This window comes from Ursus americanus, chromosome 6 (assembly GCF_024610735.1).
Source record: "Ursus americanus isolate L20-20 chromosome 6, mUrsAme1.1.p, whole genome shotgun sequence".
Lineage (NCBI taxonomy): Eukaryota > Metazoa > Chordata > Mammalia > Carnivora > Ursidae > Ursus > Ursus americanus.
Window position 1 is genome coordinate 82,251,124 of NC_142132.1, and position 24,716 is coordinate 82,275,839.

Sequence of the window (24,716 nt, forward strand, 5' to 3'; positions counted from 1 at the left end):
TGTACAACTTGCCTACTTAATTGGCTAGTAAATGCATACTACAGCTACAATAGGAATAAACTCTGATTTACTTTTACGTCCAAATTGATCATAGTATGCATATGTTGAAAACATGACTTTCACCAACTTGGTGAAAATATATTTCAAGTTTTATCACAGAAACTCTAAACAGACCAAAATGCATTCTTTTTTCTGTCTCCTTCCTCTGACTACAACAAATCCCTATGTTCTGGACTGTGGCAGCATACATTAAGTCGTTCAAAAATCACTTTATAAGGGCACCTGGGTGGCTCAGTCGTTAAGCGTCTGCCTTCGACTCAGGGCGTGATCCCAGAGTCCTGGGATCGAGCCCCACATCAGGCTCCTCTGCTGGGAGCCTGCTTCTTCCTCTCCCACTCCCCCTGCTTGTGTTCCCTCTCTCACTGGCTGTCTCTCTGTCAAATAAATAAATAAAATCTTTAAAAAAATCACTTTATAATTATCTGGAGAAAACATGTTATTTGAATAGAGGGCTTAATTCACTTCTACAAATTAAGTACAATGTCACTGTGAATTTCTGCATGTTTTACCTAGAAGGACTATGAAGCTGTCTAGATTTCTGCAAATGAAAAACTGATAGCTCAAAAAAAAAAAAAAGGAATAATCACAACAAAATTTTAGAAGTTAATTGAAACTAGTGCCAGAACTTTTGTGTGAAAATACACAATAGACACAGCATCTCCAGTTTTTAAAATATATTAGGAATTCAATGCTGTCAATGAATAAGCACAGTAACGCTTTTTTGCTGATGTCATACGTTCAGAAACTAAAGAGACGTATGTAAGAACAATGTGCTGAAATTTAGGAAACTAAAGGTCATGAAAATTTAACTGTGAATCATATGAATTTAACAGAGGACACAGTTCCAGTTTTTTGCAGGGCCGTCGATTTACTGGATTATACAATTATGGAAAAGGACTCTGTTAAGCCAAATAACTGACAAAGAATGTGTTACTTCCCAGTGGACACTTGATAGAGAATGAATCAATTACTACATGCCTCTATGGTAAGTTTATTCATAATGAAAGTTTTCACATTACAGTTGGGCTCCATTAAAACGTACATTGATTATCTGAAACTAAGCCATCATGTACGTACTCTAAGTATGACCCTGTCAAGCATGAAACTATATTATTTTGTCTGCCCAATGTAAAAGTCGAGAAAAGAATACCCAGATACCCACTTTTGAAATAGTACATTAAATTAAGAACGAGGCATCTCGTGTTTTATTACTATTACAGCTAGTGCCGCAGGATGCTACACAGTTTGGTTCCTATAGTATCAAATGGAGTGAACATCATATTGGGAAAAAATTATTTCCTGGGGTGTTTTGTATGTGCCGGGGCCTGTGCTAACACCTCCACATTTATGTTTTTATTTAATTTTCTCCAAATCTAAAAGGCAGGTATTTTTATTGCATTCATTTTACAAAATGAGTAGAGATTTAAAAATGTTCAATGAGTTAGTGATCCAAGGTCACTCAGAGAATCAGTCAAGCCATGACTTGAATGTGGGTTTAGGGGACTCTTCAACTAATAATCCTCATGGTTTATAAAAGAAAAAAATGCAGATCCTCCATTCAAAAAAATCTTTACAACTGTACATTGCCATTGGAGGTTGGGTTTATTTGGGTTAGCTATTTGTTGGGTTTTCTTGGTTTTTGCAGGAGGGAAAAAAGATCAGCTTTTACCTGCTTGCCATTGTGCGTTACTGATGACAAGATGGTTCTTAGCGTCTTGAATCCCATAGCAATGTCAAGAAGATGAGCAGCAAAAAAAAAGTTGTTATAGTGTCCAAGAACGGACATAGTCATATACCAGGCCAGGTAGAGGAAGGACTGAGAAGACAAAACAGGAGGGAAGCATATCAGAAGATAGAATGAGTGACTATTGTCAAAAGCTATTCTGATTTCATTCTACTATAATCACTTCATTTACTTTACCTTCTTAGTCTATACATTTACATCATTCTAATTAGTTACATCGGTTTGTGTATTTTATTTTCCTTTGGTTTGTTCTGAGAGGTTCAATGTCATTCTCTCCTTTATATCAGAGACAGTGTTCTTGCAAATCTTGCCACAGAGAAAATTTTATTGACTTAATATTTGGTAGCAACGTGTCTCTACCTCAGCGCTGCTGACAGTTTACACTGGATAATTCTTTGCTGTGGGCGCTGTTCGGGGCATTGTGGGATAGTTAGTAGCAACCCTGGTCTCTACTCGCCAGATGCTAGTAGCTCCCTTCTCCCTAGCTATGGCCACCAAAGATGTCCCCGGACATTGCCAAATGTCACTTGGGGGACAAAACTGCCCCTGCTGGGAGCCCCTGCTCTACAGTCAACCAAAGAACCAATAGACGTTCCCTTCTTCTTTTCCTTTGCTCTTTCATTTTTTATTTACTTACTCACTAAATCCGTGTTTGTAGAGACCTACTAGTTATAAGAGATTATATGTGGTGTCTTAACCAAGCATCTCACTTTACATGAGCCAAAGCAAGTTGAGGAGAAAAATGCAAATACTGTTTAATGTCACTGAAGGCTATAATAAACTTAATAATACAGTTGGTACGAAATGTAGAAATTTTGATTACAATCAACATACAGGATTAACTTTACAGAGGCTAGAAAATGTATATGCTTTTTGAGGGGAGGAGAATGAATAAAGTAGAAGAAAAGATACTGTGATCATGCTTACTTCTGGATTAGAGTCTCTTGGGCAAAAGGCATGTTTTGTCAGTGGGGTCAGGAGATGCCTATTTTGGGAAAGGGTGGAAACCTTCATTTTGACTAGAATATATCTTCAGTCTTAGAACAAAAACAAGACAGAGGGGGGTGAAGTGGTACAGAGTTTTTATGGGCAGCTTGGGGCTGAAGTTAAAAATCAGGCTGAAAAAAAGAAAACAATATTTGAAAACAGACACTGAGATAAGTCTATGCAGAATGTGCTCGCTCAAGAATGACAGTTTCTGTTTCAGAAGATGAGTCTGGACATGTACAGCAGGGCTGGAAGGCCTCAAGGCCACATGAAGGGATGTGGGCACATCTTCTGGCCCATGAGAGCCCCTGGAGTATCGTACAGAATAATGGTGTATGAAAAGCATCTAATGAAAGTGTTTGGCATGCCTGCCAAGTGCTGGTCACGGCCCCATATATTTGCACATACAGTCTCTCGTTTTATTCTAGCAAGACCCCTGATAAGCAAGCAATTTTAGCCCCAAATTTACAAATAAGGAAAGTGAGCTAACTCAGGTCAAGCTCTTTCCTAAAAGAAGGTGCAAGTGGCAGAGCCATTACATTAGGACACCACTGGCTGACCCCACAGGTTGGCAAGGTTATGAGAGCCATGACTAGCAGCAGAACTGACCAGGGCAGAAGGGGGAATCACAGAGGACAGAATGACAATCCGATTAGGCACATAATTAACTGTATATAGTGGTAGGAGAAGGAAAAGGAGGAGTCCAAGCTGGTCATTTGAGTGCAGGTAACAAGAACAACAAAATACTGAGAGAAAGAGAAAATGGCAGATGGGGACTGCATTTAGTGGGAAGGAGAGGGGAGGACACATTTGTCACAGGGCATCTGGATGGACACATCTAGCAGGCTATTAAGAAAGGCAAAGGGTGAGGAGAAAGGACAGGTTTGTAAGCATAAGATGGGTAAGGAACCTAATACAGGTGATAAACTGAGCCAAGGGTACATGTGTAGACTACACGGGGATTTTGCTTAGACATCCAGATTCAGCAAATAAAAACACAGGCTGCCCAGTTACAGTGAAACATCACATAAAGAAGAACTAGTTTTTATTATTTATTTATTTATTTTTAAAGATTTTATTTTTTAATGGACTGAGCCACCCAGGTACCCCCCCCATTTTAAAGTTTTTATTCATTTAATTAAGAGAGAGATGACTTTATTTTTAAGTAATCTCCCGGCCCAATGTGGGGCTCAAACCTACAACGTCAAGATCAAGAGTCACTTGCTCCACTGACGGCCAGCCAGGTGCCCCAAGAATAAATAATTTTTAGATTAAGTATGTCCCATGCAGTATTTGGGATATAAATATAAAAGTGTCTACATTTAGTTATCTGAAATTTAAATTTAACTAGGAATCATGTACTGCTACATCTGGTAACCCCAGCTGTGTTTCAGACAGAAACTACACTATTGAAGACTGAAGACATGTTGAGCGGTGACTGGCCAAACAGAAGCCATGAAACTGTAGGAGGATTAATGATATAATAATATATCAGGAAGAAGTCTGAAGAAGTCTGTCCATGCCCCAGTTCTCTGGAGAACAAGAAAACTGCATGGCAAGGTGAATATTGGGCACGCTGCAAGTACTATGGCACATGAGGAGGTCAAGGAGGATTGACCTTCGCAGACAGAGGTCAAGATGGCAGGGCTACTTGAATGGAAAACACCAGTGCTGGAGATGAGGAGGTCTCCTTTTTACTCAAGGGAGTTGCTTCCATTATTAGATGAGAAATTAGTTAATAAGGTAACAGTTGACAGTTCTGAAGGATACTTACAAGACTCGTTTTTGAGCTCTTTGGAGAGTTCTTTAAGAGATCCAGAGTTCTAGGCTCATGGCTGGGTGTGGTAGGGGTGGAGATAGAGGCAGGAGAATTTGGGAGCTGTCATGGCCTTTAGGAGAGTAGAACTAACATTCACTATAAAAGTCAGTGCTAATTATAGTGACATTTTGAGACTAAATGAGACATCCAAGGGAGAAAGCACAGAGGCAAGAACAGTGGAAGGTCTAGGGCTAGGCCTCTGGGTGTGTTCCTACGCTCCCCTTCATAGGGAAGTGCGTGAGGATGGTAAGAGGATTATGAGTCATTGGGAGATGAGCTGAGCCCAACAGCAAAGATTTGTAGTTGATCCATCCATCAGAGTTTCATGACTGTCTCCAGCAACTTCCCATAGACAGCAAATGGGACGATAAAAACAAGTGACAGTAACAGTTTTTTAAACTGAAAATTCTAAAAGTCAAAAATATCAAGCTATTGAGCAAGTCAGGGTAGTAAAATGGGACTGTCTGAGCTGACAGTGGTGGCTTTTAGTTCTAGGTGTTTTTTTTCCTTATATTTGGACATATACTTGGGCTCTATGTTTAGTTCATAGGCTTGTAGGCTCTTTGAGAAAAGAAAGATCAATCAAGAACAAAAAATATAATAATTTAATGTACTCAATTGGGAGACACTTAAATTTATCACAACTAATGTTTTAAAATTTTTATTTATTTAGAACTTTTGTTTTAACCTCTAGAAAACTTTGAAGTATACCCTTACCCAACTAAAACCTAAATGAAAAAAAAAAAAAAAGAAAAAGAAAAAAACATAAAAAAAAATAAAACCTAAATGAAAATACACATGAATTTGCAACTCAGTTTCAAATTTTTCTTGTATAAATACATTTTCATGTTAATCTTTTGGCTATTGAAAGAAATGGAATGAGAGATTGGCTTAATTAATCATATGTTTCCCTGGTCATTGTCAAGTAATGATGTGTATTAAATGAATTGGTATTTGATTAACTTTCTTAAGGAACTGTGGGTCCATCTGCAGAAGCCCAGCCAACTCATCTAATGTGAGTGCAGTATACATTGTGGAAACAAAAGAGGGCTTACGTTGTCGGTGAAGACGACTCCTAGTTTCCACATCTGATACTTTACGTCGATAGAGTTCAGTCTGGAAAGACAAAAAAGAAGGATTTGTAGATAGGCACGTGAAGCAGAGACAGAGGCTCGCAAAAGCCTGCCAAAATTCCTTCCATGGGATGAAACTGGCAACCATGTCAGGAAATTAGTTCCTTCCCGGGTGGATGATGTGTTCCAGGGTTTTGTGATGGCTTTTCAGAGGGATCTTGGAAAACAAAACAAAACAGAGCATCGCCACCTTCAACTTCAAGATTTAAGAATAGCCCTTTGTTGTCCTACATCAAATTTAAGGTAAACTCACTTCTTATGTAAGAATGATTCCTGAAAACTCTGCCAAATTAACCAGCATGAGTGCATCAAGTGTCCTCACTAGCTTTCATTATAGATGGTAAATGCATTCCAACAAAATAATTTTTACTTACACTAATAAAAACTTGCATAAACAGGCACATTCATTTTACAACTATAGTTAATTTGCCAATGAAAGGGCTTTTTCATCTTGTTTGTGTTTCTTTTTATTTTCAAAATCATTCTCTACCCAAGAAGGGATTCACCTTGTAGACTTAGACTTACTATGATTTCCCACTTGTTCTGTGGTTGTGGGTGTATAGATATCTATGTATGAACATTTGTGCCTTTCTCCCTAGTCTGTGAACTCCCGAGCCCACCAAGCACATTATGTGATACATGGAATGTCTCTCAGTAAATACATGTTGAGTGAATACATCTTAGCATAAATATTCATGATCTTTGCAGATTAAATATACGTGTATTAAAACACACTTTCTAATTTTCATTTTTTTCAGAACTTGCCACTGATCTATGGGCCAAAAATTACAACTTTGTTAGCTTTTCCAATATTCCAGGTAACTGATATAACACAATATAATATCAGTATTATTTTCAAAAGGGCTTCTCTAGACTTTGCTGTTTTAGTCTTTGATTACTTCTTTAGTCATTTCTTTTAAGAAGGCCAATCTTAAATTATAAGTGCTAGGATCAATCACTGCTAACCAAAACTGACTTCTTAGGAGACTTCACTCCCAAAGGTTAAGTTTTAATTCACCTTAGCCCAGGACTTTTTATTTTAAGGAAATAAAGTTATCTGTGAGCTAGAATCAATTTTATTACTAAAGAAGATTTTTTTAATAAAGATTTTAAAAACATTTATTGGGGGAGGGGCAGAAGGAGAGAGAATCTCAAGCAGACTCCCTGCTGAGCGTGGAGCCCTACACGGGGCTTGATCCCACAACCCTGAGATCATGACCTGAGCCAAAACCAAGAGTCTGATGCTCAACCAGCTGAGGCACCCAGGCGCCCCTACTAAAGAATGTTTTTTAAAAGTTCCATGAATGGTAACTAACATAACATTAAAAAAAAATTCTAAGGACAAGTTTAGATATTTAATAAAGAACAGCAGTTTCTGAACCCTCAAAAACAAATAAATGAAAGTTCCATAAATATTTATAATAGGTTTCAATATATGACTACATCTTCTTAAATAATGAAAAAGATGGAGAAAAAATAAACAATGTGGTAAAATGCTTGAGAGCATGATTATTTTCCAAGAGAGTGATCTAAAACAACAGAAGTATTTCTGTCAGGATGCCTGAATGTCGTAGGGCAGTTTCTTACTTGATTTAAAACACTTATTATTTTTCATCCCTATCAAACACTAGGATGACATGTTTGCTATCAGCTTCATGAAGTACTGCTGTTGGAGTGGGGCTGACCCACCCCGAGGGACGGGTCATAACTGATCTAGGCCAGCCAGGGCAAGCATTTAACCTCCGGGAAACTATAAGCCAGAAGCGGAGGAGTTTTGCTAGATGGTTTTGGGATATGAGTCCCCATAAAGACACAAATGAAATGAAGAAGATGCAGGCTTTAATTATGGATAATAAAATTAGAAGAATACAGATCTAGTAAATAATGTCCACAACTAGGAAAGAGTTACAGGTAGTGTTTATTTAAAACATTTAGAAAGATCAATTTTTAAAAGATTATCTGGTTTGTGTATTAATATTATCTTAATGTGAATGAATACAAGGATGATTCATGTATCTGTTTTTGTATATATTTATTTGCCAATCAAATATATAGGGCTTGTCAATCAAATAAATAGGTGGCCAGATTACCTCCTGGGGATAGAATGGCTGCCAGCAGCCTGCATCTTCTTCATTTCACTTGTGTCTTTATGGGGACTCATATCCCAAAACCATCTAGCAAAACTCCTCCACTTCTGGCTTATAGTTTCCCCGAGGTTAAATGCTTGCCCTGGCTGGCCTAGATCAGTTATGACCCGTCCCTCGGGGTGGGTCAGCCCCACTCCAACAGCAGTACTTCATGAAGCTGATAGCAAACATGTCATCCTAGTGTTTGATAGGGATGAAAAATAATAAGTGTTTTAAATCAAGTAAGAAACTGCCCTACGACATTCAGGCATCCTGACAGAAATACTTCTGTTGTTTTAGATCACTCTCTTGGAAAATAATCATGCTCTCAAGCATTTTACCACATTGTTTATTTTTTCTCCATCTTTTTCATTATTTAAGAAGACGTAGTCTTATATTCAGAGATCTGAAAATGTTAGTAGAAAGCTCAGCACCACTCTCACCACAGTCCTTGTTTTCTGTGAAATTCTACCGTAAGGGTCTTAGTTCTCAGCACCGTCAGTATGCTCCATTTTCTATACACCAACATGGTCTTTAAGTCCCACATGCGTTTTCTTAAAGTGCCCAGGTGATATTTTGGATCTAAATTCGCAGTTTCTGTCATATATTTGCTTGTCTGATTTTATTCGTAAAAACCCTGTAACTCTAACAACTTTTCAGGTAGATTAAAAAATATATGACCAATGAGAAACGTCAGTCCAAATGTTGTTTTTTTAAATGCTAGCTAAAATATTAATCTGAGACAAAGTAATACTGCCCTACAGAGCCCTACAAATTACTACAGTTTCAAAGTCATCACATCCCTCGTTAACTGAGACCATAAATACACAAATAAGAAAGGTTGACATGTTTTAAAGGGAAGGTGACTGTTATGTTTCCTCTAAAATCATTAAGTGGCTACAATAAGAAAATACATTTCTAAAAGCACATATGCTTTACATTTATTCCAGAATTACAAGTCATCCAATTTGCAAAATACATATATATATATATATATATATATATATATGTACACTCACACTACATATGTGTCTGTGTGAAATTCAATCTCAGACAAATTCAATTCAACTGGTTGACATCCTTCTAGTTATATATTATTCCATTAAAGCACAGTATTAGGAGTGCCTCGTTTTAAAATTAAATTTCCAAGTAACAGCATGACAACATAGTATTTCTGGCGTATGAGTCTTTGCTATGTAAATGAAACACATTATAATAAAAGAATATGAACTTCAAACATTTCTAATACAAAGGCTACACAGGTCCCTCTTCTAAAACATAAGAAAGATTAACTTCTTTTCAGGCAGGAAGCATCAGAAAAGAAAAATATTGTGCTTCTGCGTATGTTTGACTTTGACTTAAGTGGAATTTAGGGATTAGAAAAAGCAAATTAAATTAAGAACACAAATCTTTATTTATTTTTGCTTTATGTAAATAACAAAAAAGTCACCTTCCAAAATTAGTAGGGAAAAAATATAATCATTCCATAGCTGAAAATACTCGAAGTGTAAATTAGACCTTAGTTACGTTTTCTGTTTCCCTTCTCTCTATTCCTCAGACATTGAAGGAAAAAAAATCAGTGCACTAGGACGTTCAGAAATGCCTGAATTTCTTTTTTTAGTGTAGGGCTATAGGAAAGGGCATAAGCAACACTCACACGGCCGATAGGGAGCTGTCTTTCTTCGGCTTCTTCTTCTCCCGGGCATCGCTGAAGTCCAGAGCGGCTTTGTCCATACCCAGGAGCTCGCTGATTCTGTCCCGGCCATAGAACTCTCCGTACTTGTCCATAACCTGGGGGACAGGAATGAAAGCACTTTACTGGCCTCCTGCATTAACTAACCCCCTGTAACCTCTATTTTTACACTTACTATATATTTGCTTTATGTTCAAGTTCACTTAAAATTCTTGTTTATGGCTCCTTTTCTGTGATCACACTGCTTAATAGGTCACAGCAAGCTTACAGCATAATACCTCTCAGAGGAACAAGATTTCTTACTCGAGAGGGAGGCATGCAAAAGGAAGAGGGTGGGCCAAGTACAGAAGAAGAGAAAGAAGATGGAATGAAAGGAACTTCAACCAAATTTGTTCTTTGTGCCAGGAATTATGGTAAGAACTTTGACTTACTTTCGCTCATGGGATTGTCACAGTATATGAGTTTCCTGTTATTAGCACCCTGTTCTGCCGATAAAGAGGTTGTGTCTTAGTAAACAGAACATGCTCAAGGTTACTAAGCTTGGCAAGAGACAGGCTGAGAAAGCCACCAGGCGGGGTCTGACCCGCAGCCAAGATCTGCACAGCCCACCCCTGGCGAAGGGCGGGCCACTTGTGATGGCATCCACTCTGGGGTCTCAGTTACCACCAGTCAACACTCCCGTTGTTTCCTGACTGGAGCAGCCCTTCAGTAACCCCTGGGGCCTTGTTGCCCCCCTCATGTCTTCAATGAAATCCTAGCATGGGTTCCTGGGCACCATCTGAATCCCTTCTGAATGACCCCCCCCCACACACACACAGCTCACCCCCGAGCCCAGGCGGTGCAGCTCCATGACACAGCCACTCTTGGCCCAACGTTGACAGACCATGAGGGTCCCCCATGCAGTGAAAGTGGAGGCAATGGAAAGAGTAAGGAGACAAAAGCAGGAGAGAGGACCAGCCGCTGAGGGGTAAAGAGGGTAGGAAAGGAGGGCATAAGGAGGGCAGAAGGAAAGGAGGAAATGAGAACACAGGGAAAGGACGCAGGGAATGCCAAAGTGAAAGAAGAGAGTGGATGAAGAAATATGTTAGTGGAAAGGAAGAAGGGACTAGCAGAAATAAAAATCAGGGGCATCTGGGTGGCTCAGTCAGTTAAGGGTTCCTACTCTTGATTCGGCTCGGGTCCTGATCTCAGGGTCGTGGGATGGAGCCCTGTGTCTAGCTCTGCGGTCAGTGGGGTGTCTGCTTGAAATTCTCTCTCTCCCTCTGCCCCTCCCCCCACCCTATTCTCTCACTCTCTCTCTAAAATAAATCTTTAAGGAAAGAAATAGAAATCAGCTTTCTCTAAATGTATATAATCAAGGTAAATGAAAATATGAAAGAGTAAAGAGTCTATGAACACTGATTACAAAGGTTCATGAAAACATTTGTTCTGTGTTATTCTCCCGGCACTACAGATGGGCTGGGATGAGCCGAGTGGTTGTTCCCTCTGGACTGTGTTCTCACCTCATTCCCAGGAGAACACACCCGGCAACACACACACACACACACACACACACACACACACATACACACACGCACACAGTAGGAATGCCATGAATAGTCCTAACTCCAATTACAATTTATTTATTTGATTCTGAATATGCAGTTTCCTTCCGAGAAACTTGTGCTTTAACAATTTAAAGCTGCTTCCTCGTTAAATAATTAAGGAGACTAAAATGTTCAAATTATCTATTTAAAATTATTTAAAAATAAGTCTTTCAAAGCTTTGGCCTACTTTGGATGTGCTCATAGGCGGTAGCGCAATGCTTCTCAAAATGCCAGGTCACACAAGGAGAAAAAAAACTTGCACCAAAATAAAAATCGACAAACACGCTACTTCTCTCAACTAAAAAGTCTTGTTATTAAAAAAAAAAAGTCAACATGTTTTATCATCTACCTGATTTACATTGTTGGGGCAAGCCCTCTATCTCCCTGCAGATTGGTAACACAAAATTTGCGGCTGTTCGTTGCGAACCGTCCTGAGTAACACTAAACTGGTGGAATCTAAGGGAACATGACCACTTCACTTGGCAGGTGCTTCTGCCTATTCAGTGCAGACGGCATCCCTGGGGCTGGAACCCATCACAGAACCGAGGGTGAGCTGGGTCAGTGTGGCAATTAGAAAGGTTCAAAGAATAAGTGGGAGCTGGCGTGTCATCATTATAGTATTTTACAACATACAAGCAATGGCACATATATTATTTCATTCAAAAATGTGATCTAACATTAAAATCCTGTGTGGTGGGAAGAGCAGAGATGATCCTTGACACTCAAAATCAGAGAGCTAGCAGGTGCCAGAGTACCACTGACTCCGTACCGGAGTTCTTCCTACTACACTCTGAGGCAGTGGGCATCAGGAGACTAAAACTTGATGAAAATAAAAAGATCTTTCAAGTTTATATAACGTTAATAAAATTCAACCCATTGTTGTCATGCAATGACTTGACTTCTGTAATATAAAGCAGGATTCCAGCCCTGGCGATACCGGAAAATGGCCATCAGCTACTCTCAGACAATCTGAGAGAAAATTCTCACCAAGTCCTGTTACTGGGCAGACTGAGCACTGTTCGATAGCCTGAGTCAGAGGACAGGGGATGAAGCAGTGCTTATTTATTTTATAGCTACAGAGTATGGGTTTTTTTACGTGCAATTTTTGAAATTCATATTCAGTTCCACTGCCACTTGAAATGACGTTGACAGATAAAGCACCCCTCGATATTTCATTTTACGTATGAGCCACATCAAATTCAAATCTGAATTGTGCTCTAGGAAAGAAACCAAGAATGCATTCCTTTTGAGAAGTATTACCTTTCTTTTAACAAATTTGTCCCAGTAGTTGTTGGGAAATGACCTAAAAAATACAAAAGCATAAAAGTAAAATAATATTTGAAAAAATGATAATGATATATTGTTTGGAATATACAACATACTTAATATATAAACATACATTCTTCCAATCACAAAAATCATAATAAATTTATGTCCCATCTTATCCCATAATTTTTCTATATCATAGGTAGATCAAATGTTATTTAAATGCTACTCTATCAATATATACATGCAAAATCACAAAAAGACTGGGATACTATCTTAATGGAAAAGAATATGAGCATATTTATTAAGGAGCAGTCTTGTTCTATTTACTTGCTTGTCAATATATGTCATTTGTAATGTGTCAAATGACTACATTTTTTTGTTAATTCTGTTCCAAAATTAAAGTATCTAAAAATTTGTCATTGTTTTTCCTATGACATAAAAATATCTCATTCCCATCAGTTATCCTCAAGGAAACAGAGCATGGGACCAAAACACGGTTCTGGCACCTTGATATTACAACACAATCTGACTTAGTATAAACAGCTAGAGTTGTAAATAAAACACTGAGCATTCAGAGTAAACATTTATAATGCACAAATAAATCATCCCTGTTTGAAAACTTAGAGCTTATTAGAAATTTTAACCTTTTAAGAATAAGCAAAACTGATGACAATAAAAAGATATTTCACACTTGAGTACAAACTACTCAAGAACTATTGCATCACTAATACCCTTAGCGGTAGACAATGGTACTTCTGTGACGGGTTTATACCTGGAGCAACAGCTAGCAGTTTGGGTTTTGATCTCACAAGGCTAAATATTTGCTGTATAGAAAAAGTATTTGTTTCTCTGCCTTAAGTTTTACAGGTCATACTCCTTGGCTAGTTTGATGCCCAGCTGCTTGATGGCACCAACAGCAGGTTGACAACTTAGGTACAGGAAAAGTATGAAATTCAGTTTTCTTGCTCTTAATGCTACAACTCTTTCCTTAACTTTTGCCACCTCTGTGCTCTGGGAGGAGAGAACCCTGCACTGTAGGTTATGTACCTGCAGCCACACTCTTCCCTCAACACTGAGTCATGGATGTCACGTTCCATCAGTGCTGTGAAAATGGACTCAAAGCCATTTTTTATTAAGGAATTCAAAACACAGATGGGGAAAAAATTGATGGCATCCATTAAGGAGCTGACAGCACTTAGTCTTTTGATTTTCTTGGCCGAAAATGTAACTATTAGTCACCTCTGCTAAACTTTTGACAAATCTGTAGGACCTCCAGCAAAGTTTTTCTTTTGTCTTGAAATTTTTGAGCATAGAAATGTCTCACATAATTCTTTACTCACTGTGTGTTGATTACAAGTCTATCCCACTGGCCTTTAATATCATCTTCTGAAGGCTGTTCTGTAATATAAAGCCCATCAAATTCCAATTTTCGAGCTACTTCCTTTTCTCGCTTAAAAATAACCAGTGGGACCTACATTTGAAAAAATAAACACGTTGAAATTAGTTTAGATTTACTGGCATCTCTTGTGGTCACTATCTGTACAAAACAGCTTTTTGGAAAAAGAAATATTTCCCATGTTACTTCCAGGAGGGTAAAACTGAGTGAAAATGAATTGGTTATATTTAGGCAGAAAGAAACATCTAGAGGCTTAGGAAAAACAGAAATGGAATAGATAGCCTATATAATCCTATGTTTCTAAACACATAGAAATTTACAGATATTTGCACTAAAGAAATCATCTTTAAATATTAAAGAGAAAAAGATTCGATATATCTTTTATTACAATATATTTATTATATATATTTATATATACGAGACATGAACAGCTACAATAAAATATAGCAATGGTACCAATGTTCCAAAATGCATGCTTCTAAAAAGTGCAGTTTTATTTGCAAAATCTCTTGAATGATTCCATTCTTAGAGTGTCCATATGCATTTTGAAATAAATTTTTATTTCAGCATCAGCAAAAATCTTTGTCAGTTTGCCAAAATGTTTCCAGAACATATTGATTCATCTCATCTTCTCATCTGGACAGATTTTACACAAGGCACAGATACAAGAAGGATGCAGACGTTCTGGAAGTATCCAAGCATATCTCCCCCTGCCCCAACTCATAAGACAAAGGAAAGAAAAGGAGGGAGAGGAATTTTTGAAGAAAATTTTACATTTTAGTCTTTTACTCTGGGATCTGGTTTTTCAAAGTCTTCTAGAAGCTGCACAATCAGAGGCAGGAGATAGTGAAGTAAAGTATTACCATGAAATGTGTCTTGTTAGGAAAAAATAAAGAGGTTTGCAAAAGTAACGGGCAGCCCTGAGCACTCGGAGACTCTTGAGTTCTATTCACCAAATTATATTATTCTCTTGGTAGGGATCTAGGGATAGAGCTGTGTTATTTTCTGGGTGAAATGTGACAAACTATAAAGCATTTCTGCTAATGATGGCATTAAATAGGCACCTAATAACAGGACAATCAAAACAACGGTGGAAGTTTCCACATGATGCACTCTGTAACTCTAATACATCAGAGCCGCGCTAGGACATGGTGGGTTACTTCTATGGGGTCAAGTTTTGGTGAAACTGGCCAATATATGAATAATTACCAAGACATGACAGAAAGCTACAACAAGCAGGCCTAAAGCCACCTGCCCTTCCTGGGACAGCCTGCAGCCAACATGGAGCTCTGAAGGCCAGACTCCAATGTCCCAGCCCAAGACAACCCTGGAAGGGCATCCCAGCTTCACGGACTGAGGCCCATGCATGTGCCCTGTCACGTTTGAATGGTAGCCCCACTTTTCCCTCTGTTGCCCTCTACTTCCTTCCCTTGCCCCACATCTGTTGACTCATAGAACAGTCCCTAATAATCCTCATGCAGGTCAATTTCCCATCTCAGAGTCGGCTTTCTTGGAAGTCCAACCTGCAATAGACACATGCGCACACAGACACACACGGGTCCCTTGGTGCCTTACTAGCTTACTTTCAAGCAGTAGTATCCGATGATGCAGAAGAAAGAAATGACCGTGTGCAGAATAGCTAAGATCTTCAGCGTGGGCTCCATGTAGCCACTGCTCTCCTCCAGGACGTAGTGAACCGCCATGATTCTGGGCGAGCCGCTGTCTAGGCTGCTAACTTTGGCATTTTCACTCAAACTGCGAGTGGGGAGCTCCTTTCCTTCAACCACAGAAGAAGTGGAGACCTGATTCAAACCATTTAAAGTAGAGTCAGTTCATTTCCTCTAAGATATGGGCGCCAATAAGAAACAGTGGGAACCCAGCCTTATCAGCAAAGAGCCAGAGATGAAGCCCATGTCCCATGAAAAGACTAAAAGCAAGGCTAAAAATAAAAAGATAGCTTTTCAAAAACCGATGGCAAATAATGAGCACACTCTTTAAAATTCCTTCTAATCCAAGCAAGAGTTATGAGGATTCTAACACATGCGGGGTTGGGCGGGGAGGGGGGGTGAGAACGGAGGGCTAAGCTGCATTCCCAGTTATCCAAAGAATTTAACGTAATTAAGTTATGCACACCCAGATATGGTAACGAGTGAGATATTTGGCCAAATTAGGCTAGGGACACTGGGGAGACCCTCTGCTGAACCAAATGCACATCAGTGAGGCATTTCCTGCTTAGTTTGGAGGAGCAAATCCACTCCTGCCACTAGACCATTAGTCATGTGCTTGACCTCTAGGTTTCCTCTTTCATCAAAACATATTTTAGAATAGGTTTAGACGTGCTCATTAGTGGATCTGTGAAATCTATGCATGCAATTCAGTCCATCCGTACTTTCATAATGGTTACTAAAAGATGAAGATGTACGTACCTTATAAAAGAGCAAGATGAAATTGATTGCAAATGCGACAAATAAGGCTAACATTCTCATGTTGTAAAAGTTGCGAGCAAAATAGTTCTGAAGGTGAAAAAAATGATTAAAAGGTCACTGAATCAAGAGATGGACATGCGCAATTTAAATCAAGCATTCCTTTATTTACCCAAAACTATTTTTTGAGAGCCTACTATATATCAAGTAGCATTCTTGGTGCTGTAGACATAACAGCAAATAAGAAAATTTGGGCCACCATGGAGGACACAAGTGATAAAGAAACACATCCACAGATTAAAGATAAAATGAAACAAAACATAATCTCAAGGGATGCTAAATACTATGAAGAAAAATCCATCAGGTTAAGGGTTTAGGGAGTGGGGGTGCTATTTTAGGTAGGTGGTCAGGGAAGGCTTATCTTAAGAAGTGACATTTGAGCAGAGGCCTGAATACCACGGGAGAGCTAGGCAAGTGAACAAGTGGGGGGAGAGTGTATCAGAGAGAGAGAGGGAGAGAGAGAGGGAGCATGGATAGGTTGGGGGGCACGAAGGCTCTGAGTTCAGAGTGACAGTGTGCTTGAGTGAGAGAGGAGAGGAAGGAGTGGGAGGGAATGAGGTCAGAGAGGTGAGGGGGACATAGGCTTACAGGCTTCTGATAAAAATTTGTAACGTTCCTTCCAGTGCAACAGGTTGGTTTATGACCCCTGGGGCCATGCTGCCCAGCTGTGGAGCCCCCCCCTCACCACTGACTCACTGCAGATGCAGACAAGCACTTAACCACTCCTGTACTATCACTTTGATCATCTGGAAAGTGGGCATAACAACAGAACCTTCCGCAGAGGTTTGCTCTGAACGTAAGTTCACTGAGGGAAAGTTCGTTATTATTCTTGTTATTGTAACTGGAATTATTCCTTTATTCGGGTGGGATGGCAAGCTATTGGGGGATCTGAAGAGGGCTTGATAACAACCAGATTATAATTGAGAAAGAGCATTCCAATTGTTGTGTGGGAGACAGAGAGGAGGCAAGCATGGAAGCCAGGGACTACTTAGAGCTACTGCAGGAGAGCAGGAGGGATGACAGTGATGGCGGTGGCCTGGCCTGGGAGGAGCCATGCAGATGGAAGAACTGAGTGATTAGCCCTGCTTGGAAGACAGAACAGGGAAGAATTCCCACTGCACTGGATTTGAGGGAGGAAAGAAAGAGAGGACTCAGAGATGGTAACTTCTGGATTTGGGGTCAGAGCAACTCCGTAAATGGTGCCATTAATGGGCTGGAAAAAACACCTAGAGGAGAAGTAGGTTTAAGGAAAAAGGAGATGGGAAATATCAAGTATCTGCTTTACTATGAAGGGGGAGAGGTCTATGAGGTATCTAAGGGGACGTGCCAGGGCTTGAGCATGATAGGTCATATCAAGAGGACAACGTAACGTACCCCATTATCTGTCTCCATGTACACACTCCATTTGGGTGGCAGCATCTCGCACACAGGACCCTGCCTTTACCGCCATGGCTTATGGACCAAAGCAGCCTACCACAGCCTAGTCACATTGGTTCTCCTTGTGGAAGGCTGGATCTGGGTCATGGAGGCTGAGTTAGTAACCTTGGTTATCTGAGCTGGCAGGTCACAAAGACTTGAGGGACAAGGGGCCTGCAGTAGCCTGATGCGGCCATGATTAGTCTTGTGTAGGCAAAACGGTGGGCAGAGAAACTCATATTGGAAAGAGAAGCAGGAAAAGAGAGAACACGTGACCCTGAGGCAGATGATGGAAGACAGACCTCACGGACTTGCTTTGCACGACTATAGTTAAACGCAGTCTTCAGGAACCCACGGGGGCTATGGCGGGTTATTGGGGAGCCCATTCAACCTCATGCCCTACCATCCATGCTGCCCCTGCCGCCATGGCAACTATCACAACCCAGCAAATCAGAGATTATCCAGAGGTATCTACAAAATGTTTACGTTTGGGATACTTTGTGCTAAACAACATGGGGAAAATACAAGACAGTTTAAGAAGACATAGTTGAAACTATTAATTAAAATATGTTTGCATAAATTATATAAGAATGTGTAATATTTATTTCTACATAAGCAGATTATTGAATTACTGAGGACAATCCACTTCCCTTATAGATGAAGGGAATATAATGAAGGCAATATAATATACTGAGTTTCTTGTCTATTTTTGATTTTGCAAAGGCTGTAAAACATTAAACATGATTTTGTCTTTCAAACGGTATTATTATGAGGAATGCTGGCCTTGGTTTCTAGGGCTGACATTATCAGTAGCACCTCTTGTAGGTTTATTCTACACATTTGTCTCCCAATATTTTCCTGCTTTAAAAAAGTGTACATGTTATAATAAAAGGCCTTTCAACCAAAATGTTTATGAATTCCATCTTGTATGACTTTGAACAGAGAACTAGACCTCCTTTCTTGGTTTTTCAAATACGAATATGCATTTTATTAATTTGGGGAGCATTTCTGCAAAATATATAGGACACTACATAAAGAACTGTCTTCTCTCTTTTCATTCCCTTCTTTTCCTTGTTTCTATTTAGAGAATAATTTTGAATAGACCTTCTTATTATCAATAGGAAGTTGGCTCACTACATTAATGTTTTGGTAACTGGGCTTTTAATAAAAAGGTGATGTCCTAGAAAAACTGATGAACCCAGTTCTGGAACATCAATATGAATCACCTGTACCCTCAACATCGTGTTTGGCTTTCCTGCACCATGGAGCCTCACCCAGTGTCCTGCAGAGTATATCTATTAATCTGCCCTAAAGTGTCTGTGGGAAGACACTGGTTATACTGTGCTGGCGGTCCCTAAACCAGATGGCTTCACGTAATGTGGGTGTGTGTGGAGGTTCTGGTTTGATGACAGGGAGCAGTGGACCAAAGGCATTTATGATAAAAGATGAACATACTCAGGTGAGCAAATAAAACACACTTGTAGGACTGACTTGGTCCCCTGACTGCCACCCAAGGAAAGGTCCGTGAATATTTACTGGGCCTGAATTATTGTGGTCTCACAATATATCAATAACGATATTCACTCTAAAACATCTTACTAGAAGTTTCTGTTGATACGCTATGATCTTCTTCCAGAACGCTGACTCGGGAACTTCGGGCTCTCCGTATCTGTGCGTGTGGAGCTGCCTCAACTTCTGTTTACCCTTATCTTCTTTGGCTTTTTCTTCTTTTTCTCCATCTTCTCCCCTACGAACACAAATGAATGAAATACAAGCCATCCAGAAACTAGAGAGGTGAACAGGTTTGTGCCAAATTATACACATGAACAAATATGTAAATCACAGTATCCTTGTTGAAAACTAGTACATTATCATATTCAGAATTCTAGAATGAGGGTGAGGATTTCTTGCTTCCCGTAGATGGACAATCCTGTGAAGTTCAAATCTAAAGGACATTTTACAGGCTTGAAGTGTCTTTACAGCTGTATGGGGTGCATTCCCTTCCAATTCTGCCATAAACATATTTAAGAAAAAGAGAACACCCATGAAGACACTTTTATTTTTTGCTGTGACTTTCCAACAACCTTATCTTTAAATTATGATTTTAATGTTTCAGTTTTAACACTGACCAGCCATTAGGACTTAAAATCAGAGGCATTTGCATCTGGTTGTTTGTGTGTATCAAGCATGTCAAGATACTCATTCTGCAGACAATTATGGAATTAGAAACACCAAAATTTGACACCTACAACTCTTCTGGGTGCAAAAATCCCAATCCTTCATGAAACCATCTTTATGGGTAGTCACATATACATAAGCCACACTTAACCTGTGTGAGGTCTATCTAACATTATTTTTAACATGAAAGAATTGTCTCTGAAATGACTGTCACGCTGTTACATTTCACTACAACAGTCATTAACGTGGCCATTTTTACAACCGTGCAGGACCTATAAATAGTGCCAACTGTAGAGAATAGCCAAAGAAAATAACAATGAGGAAAAAAATAAAAGTGCAATGGAAGCATAGAGGCTCCTACAGGCACTGCAAATTTGACTCCACTGATTTTTAAAAGTGTGGATATGAAACTATGTAAACTGGGGGAAAGATGTAGGTTTCAATGATTAACAGAAAGCCGGGGTTATGAGGAAGTGATCCATTTTTATTACTTCGCATTCAGCTCTTTATTTCTTACTGCTCCGAAGCAGCAGGAGCGTGGGGGGCAGGGCGGGGGACTGAAGGTTTCTGGGTCCCACACCAGACCTGCTGAATCAGGGAGCCCTGCGCTGGGGCCCAGTGACGGATCTTTGTTTTTAACAAATTTGCCAGGCCATTTTTATGCATGTGGCTGTGGGGCCACGCTCTGAGGGACGTCACTGCAAGAATTCTATGCAGTGGTGTTCAGAATACTCGTCTCCTCCCTGGCTTACGAGGACAGAAGTATCTGCAGGGTTTTAGGGGCAGAACGGAAGCAGTCCATGCCCTTGTGGACGCACTACACGGAAATCGCCGGAGTCGTCCACAAACAGAATCCTCCTGGAACAAGGAGGAAGGGCTGGCGTGGCAGCCTGAGGGGTCCTCCCCCGAGAGCCTCTCCTCTGGGACGGCGGATTTCATCGTGTAGCACGAGACTGTCCATCACGTTCCCAGAAGGGAGGGAGAGTGCAAGTAACGGAGACTAACTGAAACAAAGGGAAGTATACAGAAACGACACATACTCGGCCTTTTCTGGTTCAGATTTGTTTTCTTCTTTTTCCTCCTTTTCGTCCTCTTTCGCCTTCTGTTCCTTCAATGAACCAAGGGGGAGAAGAAAGAAAAGCAGGATTACACTTCACCTTTGAGTTAGTTGACGGAACTCTGTGGCCACGAGCCAAGTCATAACCTACACATGATACCCGCCTGTCACACACGCCCTTCACTCTGCTGGTCTAAACTCTCGCCCTTCTTCTCCACTCGTCCCTCCCATGCCAGCAATAAGTACAGACCCCCTGGGCTCCTTCTCAGTTTCTTTTCGTACTTCAGAAGTACCTTCTTTACCTCTCCACCTACTCAAACGTTACTCACCCTTTAAGCTTCACCGAACTACGCCCAACCATAATGATATCTCCGCTTTCTCAACGTAGGTGACCTCTACAGTCTAGTGTCTACACTGCTGAGCCCTTCCTAATTTCCTTGCTTTTCCATGAGTGTTAGTTATATCTTTCTAACAAACTCTTTAAGGCAATTTGAAAGCAGTGGTCACATCTTATATTTCCTTGAATGCGCTATGATAGCCAGTGGTGTTAGGCTCGTGGTAAAGACTCATAAACTATGTGTGGATGGGATGATGGCTCAGCTGACTGCTGTCATTAGGGTGGGGACTCGAGCTTATACCTTAACGGTTTAAGATTACTTCAAGTCACGTATTTAATACCACTCTGACACCAGCCCAAGAACGGGTGCAAAGTTCATTTAGCATGCCCACCTGAAGTCCAGAAGGCTATGGTGACTTAGAGTCCATTACCTGGAATTTTTCTTGCACGTCAGGAATGGGGACCGGGTTGCTCATGAGGTCACTGAGGCCAGCGTTTGGGTTATGAGGAATGAGTTTGTACTGTCCTCCTTCTCTCTTTAGATCCAAGCCAAATATGTCCGAAAGAAGGTCGCTTTCCTCTGTCAGTTCCTTTAGGTCCGTCAGGTCTTCCGAGGGCAGGGCGGCTTCCATGGGCTTCCTGTCCCCCTCCTCGCCGTCCCCCCTCACCTCATCCTGAGTGGGGTCCGGCATGTTGGCTAAGAGCTCTGCCACTCTGATCTTTTTTGCTCCTTCTACCAGGCTGCCCCCCAGCAGCAGGCTGCAAACAATGCGGAAAAAGCCTCTGGAAACGCTGGCCACGAAATGCAGGAGGCTCAGGAATATACTCCAGTAGGATGAAAAGGCGGCTGTGACCATATCCTTCATGGTCATCTTCTTCACCTTCTTCATCTGTTTCTTCAGGCTCTTCAGGCTTAGCATCCGCATGAGGGTCAAGATATTGTACCTGAGAGCCAGCAGGGCCGACTTGACTGTCAGAATGGAAAAGAAACCCATCCTGGGTCCCTGCTCTTCGGGCTTCTCCTTCTCACTTTCGTCCTTATTCGCTGACCTTTCATTCAGATCCGACTCTGAGATCTGTGCCGCCAGCTGCATTTCAAATATGGTGTCCTCACAGAAGTTGACGAAAAGCTCCATCTTCTCCTTTTCTCCCCCTTCATTGACCACGTCAAATATGAACTGCCGTTTGGACTCCTTGACCTGGGGCTTCTCCCACTGGGTGCGGCTGGACTCACTGATTTCGAAATAAACCCTCTCGATGCGTTTGGCACTGCCCATGATCTCGATGCGGCCCAGAAAGGGCTGGAAGTAATTCAGCACGCTCTCTGCCAACTCCAGGAAAGTCTGCAGTCGCGTGTCATTGGGCATGTGTTCGGACAGGTTGGTCAGGAGAACGGCGACGTTGAAGCCGATGTCCTTTGCGGGCTCATGGAACCGTTTGACAAACTCCTCATAGTCGAGGGTCTCATTTTCATCGGTCTCTGCACAGGACAGAAGAAACTCGGTTTCCGACTGTGTGTAGTGCTTATGGCTTTCCATCGCTTTATGGAAGTCTCTCTTGGAAATGACTCCCTTGCCATCGGGATCGTATTCCTTAAACGTGTCAGAGGATGTCAAATCCTTTAGTTTTAAGAACATGTCAAAAAACTTGAGAATCATCTCCACATTGTTGGAAGATTCCACGAGCATATCGACCATCTGTTTGCCAATGGTTCCATTAACAACATTACCTGGTGGTAAAGAATTGCATGTGTTCAAGGAAACATTTTTGGTAAAACTAGTATCTACAGAAAAAAATGACAATATAAATCTTACTTGACATCTGAACCAAGGATAGCTCCTTGTTTATCTTCCACTGCATGAAGTCTCAGGAAAAGATGGATAGTGATTTGTAAACTCCAGTTTAAAGGAACAATTACATAAACACATGCAAAACCATACTTGCAAAGAGGTTAGACTAACACGAGTACAACAATATTTGAACAAAAGGGTTTTTTTTGTTTGTTTGTTTTTCCCTCAAATTGATCAAGAAAGCGACATGTTCTCGGATAGAGAAAACAGTGTAAACATTTATATCCTAAAGCCAGAAACTGAAGTTCAGTTTCATGTTAATAAAAAGGAGCATTTGGACAGCTTTTTAGGATTGAAAAATCACTACTTGTAGACAATACCTGATTTAATGTTTCTAGGTCTGTAAGGCAGGTACTTTTTATTAATTCTGATTTGACTATGGAAGAAAATGAAGTGTAGCAAGACTAAATCAATATGCCCGTTGTGACAGGATTAGTGAGGGGGGAATGCCAGGACTTCCAACAGATTCTGTGAAAGCAAATTATATGCTCTTTCTGATTTACAATGTAAAGCCCTCTCCCTACGTTTCTTCATGGTCCAGAATATTTATTGTCAGAAAATGAAAGATCGCTGATAGGCTTGAGAAAATTAGATATTATCCTAAATTATAGAGTCACAGACGCCTTTATTCCTTGAACAGAATGTGCAGTGCAACATAAAGACAGAAACAGTACAAAGACCCGTGGTGAGGTCTGCTGGAGTCCGCCTGTGCTGCGGTAAACACCACAGTTAAGAGTGCAGGCTCAGGAGCCACACCGCTGGGTTTGCATCCAGGCTCCACCATCTACTAGTTGAGCAACCTGGTTAGATTTCGGTGCCTCAGTTTCCCCTTTTGCAAAACAGCGGTAATGATACTATCAAACTCTTAATCCTGGCATGAGGATTAAATGAGGAGCCAATACATGATAGCGGGTGAATTTACGTTGTCACAGGTGCACTCACTGCTGCTCCTGCTGTTTTTCTACTTGTGGTTACTATTATCTAGACTAAAATTTGATTTGACGTCATGGTAAAGGGTCCTGTGCTCAGAAGGTATACAGTGGCTGCCACCTCAGGGTTTTTGCAAATGTGGCATATTTGAAGTCCTAGCACAAGGCACGCCTCCTGCCTTCATTAATCGAAGTGCAGTTATGCAAAGCATGGCAGACTAAGAACCAGAGAAAAATTCGGAGGGCTTCAAGAAAAAAGTATAGGTATGGAGAGCAAACAGTTTTTAGTAGCTTTGGTCGTATTCCCGTGATTTCACTGACTTCTCACATTCCCTCTGTCATTACTTCCATTTCGCGGAGGAGGAAACAGAGAAGGAACTAGTGCAAGGGTCGCACTGCTAGGAAGTGGGAAAGTGGAGATTCAAACCCAAGCTCTTGACCACCATGCTTATTACTGCCTGACACGGAAGAGAAATGCAGTAGCAGAGAAAGACAAGTTGGAAAGAGAAAAGAGAGAGAATGAGAGCTGAGGGAGGCACGTGGTGGAAACACGAGATTGCCACCAGAGGCCACTGTGGGGTGTGATGCCCTCTGTTCTCCTTCTCCTGCAGGACGTGAATAACCCTTGGGAGTCACAGTGCACCCAGCTCATG

General features: G+C 40.7%; 1 protein-coding gene across 3 annotated transcripts in view; it reads right to left on the minus strand.

Annotated features, from left to right (window-relative positions):
- The window catches only part of RYR2 (ryanodine receptor 2), a 718,243-nt gene that overhangs the window by 15,137 nt on the left and 678,390 nt on the right, over window positions 1-24,716 (minus strand). For all 3 annotated transcript variants that reach the window (XM_087863178.1, XM_087863177.1, XM_087863176.1), the window contains 10 exons: window positions 21,716-23,013; window positions 20,931-20,998; window positions 19,312-19,459; window positions 16,240-16,326; window positions 15,397-15,615; window positions 13,758-13,888; window positions 12,409-12,451; window positions 9,527-9,660; window positions 5,666-5,726; window positions 1,730-1,876 (listed from right to left, as the gene is read on the minus strand). In XM_087863178.1, the coding sequence (XP_087719304.1) occupies window positions 1,730-1,876; window positions 5,666-5,726; window positions 9,527-9,660; window positions 12,409-12,451; window positions 13,758-13,888; window positions 15,397-15,615; window positions 16,240-16,326; window positions 19,312-19,459; window positions 20,931-20,998; window positions 21,716-23,013 (2,336 nt within the window). The remainder of the gene's footprint in view (window positions 1-1,729; window positions 1,877-5,665; window positions 5,727-9,526; window positions 9,661-12,408; window positions 12,452-13,757; window positions 13,889-15,396; window positions 15,616-16,239; window positions 16,327-19,311; window positions 19,460-20,930; window positions 20,999-21,715; window positions 23,014-24,716) is intronic.